This window comes from Pinus tabuliformis, chromosome 4_1, assembly GCF_031772625.1.
Source record: "Pinus tabuliformis cultivar Carrire ecotype Pingquan chromosome 4_1, CPIR1, whole genome shotgun sequence".
NCBI lineage: Eukaryota > Viridiplantae > Streptophyta > Pinopsida > Pinales > Pinaceae > Pinus > Pinus tabuliformis.
This window is the reverse complement of record NC_142303.1, coordinates 228,738,953-228,750,573: the sequence shown is the minus strand read 5'-3', so window position 1 is coordinate 228,750,573 and position 11,621 is coordinate 228,738,953. Positions and strand designations below refer to the sequence as shown.

General features: G+C 39.8%; 1 protein-coding gene across 1 annotated transcript; it reads right to left on the bottom strand.

The window, feature by feature from the left end:
• Positions 1-9,462: 9,462 nt before the first annotated feature.
• LOC149175065 (RING-H2 finger protein ATL2-like) lies at positions 9,463-11,290 on the bottom strand. Its single transcript, XM_089422750.1, has one exon. The coding sequence runs from the start codon at positions 10,813-10,815 to the stop codon at positions 9,874-9,876; it is 942 nt and encodes a 313-aa protein (XP_089278876.1). The 5' UTR covers positions 10,816-11,290; the 3' UTR covers positions 9,463-9,873.
• Positions 11,291-11,621: the final 331 nt, after the last annotated feature.

Genomic DNA, 11,621 nt, shown 5'->3' with positions numbered 1-11,621 from the left:
AAATCATTTGCTCCGTTCCGTGTCATTGATGTGGGATTCATTAAGGCCCTCCTGTGATGGATCACTTCTTGTCGACATCAGCTCATTATCCAAGAAGTTGGTCTAGGAACACCCCATTCAGTACTTTGAAACTTGCATGCCTCAATGGCAAGTTTCTCACTTCCGGTGACAGGTTTACATCAATGACCTTCGACCGAAAGATTTTGCGTGGTGTTCGACGCCAAATCCTTTATTCACACCACGTGAATTGTACTGCAGTACCTTGAGGATCATTATCATTATCGGTGATTCCTCTCACACTTGTTAACAGTTTACATCATTGACTGGTAATCAAGCGATGTCTTTCCATGTTCGACTTCAGGACATTTCTCACATGGATCGACTTGTACTTTGAGTGAAGATCGGACGAGATTGAAGACCCCGGATCTAGTTTCATCCATCCGGGCTGCGATATATATTCAGGGAAATAAAGACATTAAATGTACAAGCATTGCAACACAGATAATCATCCTACCAAAAGGATGATGACTCTATCAGAATCATCAGTCTACACTCAGACGATTGTCTGTCCTATGTACATAAAAATGAATTTATAAAGCTGAGCATGGGAATGCCCGCCTCAGCTAGATCATGAAAAAACAGTATGAAGATAATGTATTGTATTGTATCTTATTACAGGTCTCCTCCCAGCATTGAAAGAACTTCGGATCCTCATAATAAAGCATTTCACCCGATTAACGGCCTCATACTTTAGGGGGCAACTATTATAGACATTTTTGTGCCTTACAGCTCCAAGCATGAAATGTCCATAAACCAAGGGCTCCTAAGTCCCTAAAAGTGTTGTTCCAACCCCTAAAGGAACAAGGTCAACAAATTACATCTTCTCCCAGAAGTTCTCCACCAGAAACTGCTCAGAATCAGTCAAAACGGGATCATTTCAGCTGCTCCACTGGCTAGGTGCGTTTCATAGCACCTAACCACACTAGCTAGATGCATTGCAACGCACCTAAATGCACTATGAGGGTGTGTTGGGCAAGAAATGACAAATGGCAGTGCCATTCCGCGAGGTGGAGAGACAATGGAAGCTTCCAGAATCTTCTCCTATGAAACTTGCCTCACTGAATTCGACCAAGGATGAGTAAGAGGCCTTCAGTCTCCAAGTGGAAGCAAGAAGACAGAGAGAAGACACTAATCAAATCACAAGCTGACTCATCCTCCTTGCATACATCTATATATGGATCCCTCATCCCAGAGATCCAGAGGCTGGAATTTTGCACATTGCAAGGAATTGCTGTTGGTTTTGAGACAAATATTAGAGTATTGGGTGATTTATGCTTTGTTGGAGGTGAAGAGGGGCTTCTTTGCTGGGTCAGGAATCATCGGTTGTAACTCCTCCTGGATCTTCTTGTTTATCAATAAAAACTATTTGAGTTTTTCCTCCATGCTTTTGTATCATTGATGCTTGTTACATTTGTATGGTTAGCTTAAATCTGATCCTAAGTTGTTTATGAATATAGATCCATGTCTTTGTATAGTTTTCTTCTTCTGTGATCTTACAGGTACTTAGTGAAGTTGGGCAAGTAAGGGAGCAAGTAGCTGGAAGCTGTCAGAGAAGAGAGGGATTGGATCAAAGGATTAGCGCAAGACACAGGTTGGTTCTTTCTATTCCTCTCTATCTATAGTTCATAAAGGAAATACAAAAGTAGTTTTTCTCTGTTTGTTTCTAAGGCAGCTGTTACATCTTAGTGGGATAGAGAAGTTCTAATTAGACACTTTTCCTGGTAACAGTGTGTGCGACTAAAACCCTCCAAAAACACTCATAGGATTGGGTGCCTGTTGTTGCAACCAAAATTATCTTGTAGCATCCTTGTGGCTGAGAACCAAAAGCTTTAATTACATGTGCGAGCTTCAAACCCTTAAATTTCAGACCTGAGTGAACCTTCTTCTGTGAACCAACATCAAACTTGTGCGAGCCAAAACCAAGAAATGTGAATGATTTATAATCTCTAAATGAGGGTCACTTTACTTGTATTTATAGACATCCATGGGTGTCCAATTTCCTTCTGGGCTGAATTAACCCTATGGATTGAAGCTAGAGATCACACCATGCATGGGTGTCCAATTTCCTTTTAGGTTGTTGGTTAATTCATGTCATGAATGGGAGGTTAACATGTTGTTGTTAGATGTTCCCTTGTTTTCCAGCCAGTTTGCCACAATATTGGCCTTTCTCTTGACCGCATGGAAGTGGACCCCACTTAGGTTGATGATGTCTTGATGGATGCATTTTAGATTCTCGTGAGCCTCTAGTTAGCAGTCACTTTGTTGACTAGAGTGTCATTATGGAGCTTACAGACAACAAGGGTGGCCAACATTGAGTCCCCTTTGATAATTAGAGGGACAAATTGCTTAGACCTGGTGATCTCGAGTCCGTGCTCCATAGCCTGAAGCTTGGATGCATTGTTAGTGTTGATCCCTAATTTCCCATAGTAGATCCAGAGAAATTCACCCTTTTGATTTATGAAGATTCCTCCAAATCCCACAATCCCTGGTTTTCCCTTAGAGGCCCCATCGTAATTGAGCTTGATAACATTGGTGCTTGGAGGGGGGGACCAGGTGTCAGGGATATCAAAGTTGAAGGAGGGAATTTTGGTAACGAAGGGGGGAATGTTTTCTAGGTTGAGGAGCTAAAGGATATAAAAGTATGCAACACCCAGAGGTCCTTGCATGGGAGGAAGACTAGAAATAGAGACCAATTCTTGTATTATCTTCTTTACTTTCGTAAGAAGAATCTCCCTTGTAACCTATAAATTTCTGAAAATTTTCATGTTCCTTTCTTTCCAAATTATCGAGCAAAGGGCCCCTAGAAATAAGTTCCAAGCTCTATTGACAACAGGGTGAGAGGTAAAATGAGGTCTACAGCTATCCATGATGGCTTGAACAAAAGCTCATTTCATGTTTGTCATCCTAAAAACCTCATCCCCCGACTCCAGGAATTGAGGCATAAACACATGAATTCAAGAGGTGTTTAATAGATTCCTCCTAGTTCTCACAAATACAACATCAAGATGGGCCCATAAACCCACGTTTTATAAGGTTATCCCATGTGAGGAATTTACCATGGAGGACTAACTAGAAAAAGAGTGTAATTTTCTACCACTGTTGTTTTTCCCATAAAGAAATCCATCGCAGACTCTGTTCCAATTATTTGTAATTGTCCAAGTAGCCATAGGCTTCCTTGAGTATAAAGACACCTGTCAAGTTTCTGCCCCATCTTAATTTATCATCTTCCTGATCTATTGGGATCTGGCTCTCTTGCAGAAGTCCTTCGAATCTTTCCAAATCAAAATTGTCTGGGAGGGTTTCTATTCCTGTCTTCCAAGCCATTCTCTCCATTGTCTTCCTTGAGGGATAGGTTTCAAGTCTTGAGCCACTGGAGTTTTTCCTTTACCTTGCATTAGCCTTTGCAAGGGGGCATGGTTTTCTTCATTTAGATTCAAGAGTTGTTGTCATGCATCCTCCCAGAAGAGAGTGTTTTTTCCATTACGAACCTCCCAAAAGCTATGTTGTTGGACTATCCATTTGTTCTTCCATGCCTGGTTCCAGATAGCAAATCCCATGACCTGACCTGATAGTGGAATGATATATTTATGTTTTTTACTTGAGGTGTATTTTGCTTTCCAAAGCTAAGCCCAAGGAGTGGTGGAGGTGTCCAACCACTTCCACCAAGTTTTTTCTCCTAAGTAATTTCTCATTAGTTTCGGGTCTCTCAAATCGAGCCCTCCTGAATGTTTTTGCTTGCAGAGCTTGTCCCATCCTACTAGGGCCCATTTCCTTTTTTGCTCGGAGCCTCTCTAAAGGAAATTCCTTTGAATGCTTCAAATGGGGTTCAGGACATATTCGAGGGTAGCAAGGGCCAAGAAAAGGTATAGGGGCATAGCTTTCAACACATATTTTACAAGAAGAAAACCTGCTAGATTAAGGGACCTAAAGATCCAATTGCAGAGTTTATTTTGATTTCGAGTTAGAAGGTCTTCCCAAGTGGACTTCTTGAGGGGCTTGTTAGTGAGAGGGATGCCCAAATATTTAGAGGGGAGGGAGCAGTTATGAAACCCAAGGATTCTGATAATGTTTCATTGGATAAGGGGAGGGGTGTTGAAGAAAAATATTTTAGATTTATGCAGATTGACAGTGGTCCCTAAGGCTTCAGAAAAGAGGTTCAAAATGTGCTTAATTGTTCTAGCCTCTGCAACAGTTGGGCTTCCCATAAAGATGGTGCCATATATGAACTTTTGATGGGTGGAAGAGAAAGGCTTCCCATAAAGACAGTTGTCATGAAGTTTTAACCCTGTCAAATGATTATTGATCTAGGAAGCCTATATTGTTCTTCCTAGACCATCAACCATGAGGATGAAGAGGAAACGAGATAGGGGGTCACCTTGCCTTATGCCGGGGGAAGGAATGAAGGGTTGGGTGGGGGAATCATTGAGAAGAATAGAGAAGAAGGCACCTGAAACTAGGGCCATGATCCATTTAATCCAGTCTTTGTGGAAGTCAAAAGCTTTGAGAACTTCCCTCATGTACTGCCAACTTATTTTTTCAAAACCTTTTGACATATTGAGTTGCACTAGCATCCCTAACTTCCTAGATATTTGAAGCGAGTGGATTGTCTCATGGTAGAGAATAATGTTGTCCAATATCCTCCTCCTTCCACATATCTTGATTGATTAGGAGAAACTAGGAGTGGAAACAATGTTTTGAGACTATTGGTTATGACCTTGGAGTTGATCTTATAGATAGCATTACAAAGGGCTATAGGACATAATCTGTCTGGGGTGTCCACTCCCTCTTCCTCGAGAATGAGAGTTAATAATGTTGCATTAAGGGCACCGAACACCATTTTGTCTTTTCTCGAGTCTTCCACGATGGAGTGGAATTCCTACTTTATTGTAGACCAACAGGCTTTGAAAAATTTAGCGGTGAATCCATTTTTCTTGGGGGCCTTTCCTGAAGGCACTGACATTACAACCTCCTCTACTTATTACATGGTGATTTCTTTGAGAAGCATAGTTTTATGATCTTGATTCAGGATTGTAGGAATAATGTTTACTGTCTCCCTGATGGCGGGGGACCTATCTGGGTTGGTCTAAACAAGGAGGCTTCCAAAGAAGGTGTTCAATCACTCGGATATTTCCTCCTAAGAGCATACCACTTCTCCATCTATTTTTTAAAGGATGGGATCATGTTTGTCTTCCTATGCTAAATCATAGATCTATGGAAGAACTTGGTGTTGTGCTCCCCACCTTTTAACCATTGGATTATTGATTTTTGTTTCCACAATTTCTCTTCTTTCTTGGCTCTTTCTTCCCATATTCATTGGAGGTATTTCTCCTCTTGCTTCATTTGATTTGTGATTCCATTTTGAATAATGTTATGTTAGAGTTCTTCCATTAGCTTCTCAAGGTCTTTTTTGTCCTTGAGAATGTTCCCAAAAATTTCTTTGTTCCAATGTTTGATTCTATTCTTGATGTGCTTTAGTTTGTTGAAATCTAAACATTTTGGATCCTCTTTGGGGGAGAGTCTCATTCCACCATTCCTTCATGTTGGCTTGGAAGTCTGGGTGGTCTAGCCAAAAAGCTTCGAATCTGAAGGGTCTATTCTTAGGGGCTCCTAAGATGTCGATCTTCAAGGAATTGGGCCAGTTATCAAAGCCTACGTGAGGTAGGATTTTTCCATCTATCTCTTGGGTTGTTAGGAGGATGGATTCCGAGATTAGGAACCTATCGAGACGTGAAGCTATTTGTCTGTTACCGCCCCTTCTGTTGTCCCAAGTATAGATGTTATTGGTAGTTTGAACATCCATCATTTCCATTAGAGCTAGGGCCTCCCTAAAAGCTTTTACATCTTTATCCTTTTTCTCGAGACCTCCTTTTTTCTGAGAAAGGTTAAGTATCATATTGAAATCACCACACTATAATTTTATGGGAGTAAGGCAACTCTTCATGGATTTTCTTTAAGGTGTTCAATGTGTGAATTCTATCAGCAACTTTGTGCAGATCGTAAACATTGGGAACAAATAGTGTTTTAGGAGCTCCATTTAGTTGAAAGACGGTTTTTATTAAGTTCCAAGTAGCTATGGATGTTTTAAGATCTAATAGCTTGTCATTCCAGATTGTTAACTAACCTCTTGTGATGCCTCTCACAGTGTTTGCTATGAAGTTATAGCCTTTGCAACACTTCTTTTGAAGAGCGGGGATATCCTCTATTCCTATCTTAGTTTCCTGAATAAGCACTGTCTTTGGTTTACTTGCCATTATTTTCTCCTTTAAAATCCTTCTTTTTGTGGGTCCATTCAGACCTCTTATATTCCATGAGATAAATTCATTGAGAAGGTATTTGAGTTAGGTTAGGGCGCTTACCTTGCCTTCATTGACCAATCTTACTCCCATTTTTTGCAATATTTGATTGGTTGGTTTTCTACCTCTTTTCCTTCCCACTCCTTTGGGATTGTATTGATTGTATGGGATGTGAGATTTTATGCCTGTGTTGTTGTGGTCTCCATATTGTCTCTTTATTGTAGCTTTCTTAAGTTCTTCTTGGTATAGTTATGCTTCCTTTATTTTCTAAATATACTCCTCTGGTATAGCCGCTAGGCCTTTCTTTTCCCATACTTCTGCAATTGTGTTGAGATCCATACCTCCTATAACCTCTTCTATCTCCTCCTCAGCTTTTTCACTTTTCTTCTTGCTCCATTTCTATATCTTCAATCCCTTTTCCGACATCATTGAGGTTTGCGTTTGGGTTTGCTTCTTGTTCTAGAGTCTAGTGGTTCTGCGCCGATTGATTGATGACACCTTCATGCATTGTAGTTTTCTCCTTTTCTTGTTTCTCCTATTCCTCACTCAGGGCTTCAAATTTATTTCTGTTGGATTGAGACCCTGAAGCTTGATTCCCTTGGGGCTTTCGGTTGTTTTTGTTTCTCGGAGCTACTTTCATAAAGAATTGTTCATCCATTCTCTTTTGAGTTTGAGGATTAGTTGGATGGGAAACATTTTGTTGGAAATCCATGGAAAGATGCCCGTGTTCATGACATTTCCGACATCTAAATGGTATGTGCTCATAATCTATACTCTGGAGGCACACTTCATCCCTAAACACTAATTTTATGGCTTATGGGAGAGCTCCCGATACATCCAAATAGACACAGATACAAGCATATGAGACATAGTTCCCTGCTCCATTTCCTTTCGACATTTTGATGTATTCTCCTATTATGTCTCCAATGCCTTTAAGGACTGAAGGAGACAAGTCGTTTGTGGGTAGGGAGTATAATTGAACCCATACAAGTACCCTTGTGAAATCCTCCTTCTCTAGGGTGAAATTCTCTTTCCAATATCACATGTAGAGACAAGTCAAGTTGAAAACGTATGGGCCTCCCTCAAAGATACGATCCTTTTCCTCCATCAAATCGAAAATTACTATAAATAATCCTTTGGAACCTAGCTAAAGCCTAATCTCTCCCTTTTGGCACCATTTTGTTTGGATCCACTAGTTGAGGGTTTTTTCTGTCACCAGAAGCCCATGAATTTACAAATGATTGCATGCTCCTGCATGTGGTCTCGATAATTTGCTACATCTGGTCTCTAGGGTCAATATCTTCTTAGTTTTGGGCTTGCAATGGTTGACAACTTGCGACGGAGTAATAACTTTTCCATTGGACCTTGCACGTTGAGAGTGAGATTATTTGTCAGTGCTTTTCCTTGCCCCTCCCTCTCCTGAGCGATTGGTATTGGGCTTCTTGAAAGCATTATAGTGGTCAATTTTGTAGAAAGAGATAATTCTGGCTCCTTACCTTTACTAACTACAATTTCACGGAAGGAGGGGGCCTAAAGACCCCTCACTGACATGGCAAGGTCAGAGTAGAACCCTAGTTCGAGTCCACAACTTGTCTCCTACACGATTCAGTTCAGTTCTATAACTTGATAAATACCTAAATCTTACAAATATATATTTTAATTAATATATTAAAACACAAAAAAGCCAACAACAATTTCATGCAACAAGAGAGCCACATATCCACTATCAAACTAGTTTACGGCAGGCTCCCACTTTTATTTTTGGTTTAAGGATATAAGGAGCAAATCACATTTCAAAGCGACAGACCCTGGAATTTTTTCCAGAGGTTTTTGAAAGATATAACGGGTTAAAATTTAGATAAATCAAAATGTAGAAATCAGCGTGAAAACATATATAAAAGCCAGTAGATTCCCTTCTTAGATGTGAGCCATGAGTATGGTGGCAGGCAATGCAAACGCTGAGATTTCTTCCAGAGGTTTTTGAAGAATATAATGGGTTTAAAATTTAGGTAAATCAAAGTGTAGAAATCAGCCTGAAAACATATATAAAAGCCAATAGAATCCCTTCTGAGATGTGAGCGATGAGTATCGTGGCAGGAAATGCAGGAATCAAACATGTGAGCGATGTATGTGGTGACAGGCCATGCAGGAATCGAAATGCCAAATAGAACGACAAAGGATATTAATTAAAAAATAATTTTCCAACAAGGTGACGTGCAAGAAGTGACCCTTGGACAACCCTCCGGAAAATCACAAACATTGATCAATCATGCTATGCAACTAAGAATATTCGCCTATCTTTAAATCATGTTCTTTCATTTATAAAAATTTAAAATTTTCTAAAATTATATCTATAAATTGAAATAGGTACTTTTATCCGCGTAATTTTTTTAACCAAAAATATATATTTGAATAACCAAAAATGTATAATGTTAAATTTTAGAAAAAAAGAAAGATTAAGATTTAGAAAATCCAAAGCTATTTTTATCATGTTAATTTTTCTTTTACATATATATATTAATTAATTAATTAATTTGAATAAACAAAAGTATATAACTTTACATTTTAGAGAAAGAGAAAGATTAAGATTTAAAAGTTCCAGATTTAAAGAATAAGAAAGATCACCAAAGGAGAGAATGTCCATAACAATTATAAAAAGGTAACAAAGTTTTTGTCTAGTAAAATGATATACACAACTTTGTAGGTGATGTATATAATTTATAATAGCATAAAGTGTGTATGGTATATAAAATTGTTTTAGTTTATTTGTTATATATAGTTTTATTTTTTTTCAGTTTATTATTTTATGGAATTTGTTGAGAATTTTGTAAAGATTTGTTAGATTTTTAAGTTTAAGTTGTGAACTCTTCACAATTTTAATATTAGTAATTTTTTAAGATGTTAAATCTATATATAATAAAAAAATATTTTAAACAACAAAATATCATAATTTGACAAAATATTTTTTATCAAATTCCAACCAAAAAAAATTTAAAAACCTAAAATCGTTAGACAAAATTAGACAAAAATGATAACATTTAATTGACCGATGAATTAGAAAATTTGTCAAATACCTAAAACTATCCGTTTACGCCAACAGAATCTCATCTCAAATCATAAGCCATTACTAGAGGCCCGAGATTATATTATTTCTCAGAAGTCAGATTGGCTATTCTCTGGCATTGCTTGTGAGCCTTGCCTTCTCTGAAAAAATATGTATACAAACCACAGCAAGTAGTAGTGCTGTTTATTAATTTTACATATACACAATTTGTAAGCAAGAAATGAAAAAGAATAAAGGGCAACAATGAACCCCGCACTGTATGCAGCGTTTGACTCTCCAAGCTGAAAGCCTCAAGGCCCTTTTAACCGTTGTTAGATTCTTCTGCCTAGGAGAAGCTGGTGATTCTTATTCCTAAGAGAGGTATCTAATCTGTGAATAGTCAGAAACGACAAGTGACCCAAGTTATCCAACCCCTCCGAAATGACTCTCATGGTCTCAATAAACCCTAGCTTTCAACTATGATGATGGACTCTCTGGCTCAAGGTGAATATTTCTACCACCATCTGGACTAGGTGGAACGGCCTTCTTGTCTGCGCTTAGTAGTTTCTTCAGTGAACGAAGACGAATGCCAGGGGATTTGAGCGATTGCCCACACGGCGAAAATTCCTGCTGACCATCGCTCGAGAATTGCCTGGGAGAAGGAAAACTGCCGACTCTTCGCGGTATGTCGATGGTGATTTTTTCGAGGGTTTTACCAGAAGTCGATGTCGTCGCTTGGTCGGAGTTTGACATGGAAGAAACCCTCTGCCAGAAAAGCATGTTGGTGGGATAAGTCGGAGACGGTAGAACCTCGTTGTGCCTGCACGAAGGGCAAAGGTCGATGTCGCTGTCAGGTTCCATTGAGGTCGATGCGTTGCCCTCTGAAACTGTGGGCAGTAGCACCTGCTGGTCGGTTTCGGAGGCTGTCCCAGATGTGGCCGCCATGTCGTCTATTAGGACCACGACGGAATCGGCGGGCGTGTCGGGCTGGGCGCTGGCTCGACACAGCGGGCAAGTCGAGTGCGAGTGGAACCACATGTCGATGCAGTCGATGTGGAAGGTGTGATGGCATTTGGGGAGCAGTCTGGCCTTCTCGTTCTCTTCAAATTCGCACAAACAGACGGCGCACTCGAGCCCCTCTTTGTGATTCTCCGACTGATAGACGAACACGGGAAGCGCTTCTATCGCTGATTTGGCAAGGCCGACATTCTGGAGCCTTGGGGGATCCTGCTCGCTGGCAAAGGCTAGACGATGGCGTCGGAAAGATCTCCTGCGCCCCCAGAAGTAGCGCGCATAAATATGCAGACCCAGAACGAAGAGAACTGCGGTGAAGAGAAGTACAACGGCTGCCACCATGATTTTGCTGCCAATGGCCATTACCGTCGAATTGTAATCTGCATTACCGTCGTTGAAACCCATGGCGGATGATTGCTGTTGTTTCTTTAATGCTCGAGCCGACTCAGAGGCTGCCTTCGCGGTAAGGAATTGATTGTGAATTTAATCATAAGAGGGCCGGGGGAGTCGGGGCGTGAGTCGACTCAGAGGCTGCCTTCGCGGTAAGGAATTGATTGTGAATTTAATCACAAGAGGGCCGGGGGAGCCGGGGCGTATTTATTGGCAAGTGAAAGCAAATTCTCAAAGGCGGATTCTCAGAAGGCGGCTGTTGAAGAAGGGGGCGACCGACCACGTGTTTTGTTGGGTCAGCCCACATAAACAGAAAAAGGATCGTGGAAGGAAGTTTGAAGGTGAGTTCGATTTTTACACTACGCAATTGTTATTAAATGCATAAAGTCTAAAATTAGGGTCCACGAAAACACATGCCCAAATAAAACACGTGCAATGTGTGTTTGGATTTCTATACTGTACACAAAGAAACAGGGTCTTTCTTTGGCATTGTATGAAACCCCAAAAGAATCTATAGATTGTATATTCATGACCCTACGTTTGCCATTCTATAAAACCCCAAAAAAAATTATTGGTTGTATCTTCATGACCCTGCATCCCAAGTTAGGTTGTGTGTTCCTTTCAATGAGATGGAGGGGATGAGGGGATTTATGTATTTTGGAAAATCGCATTGGGAAATAAAGAAACGACATTTTTTTTTTTTTTTTTTTTTTTTTTAAATATTTGAAAAATTAACAAAGTTTAATATTGAAAGGATACTACAAGATTTTTTAAACATCCATTCATTTATTTATTTTGCATAAAAATTTGATATTTTATTC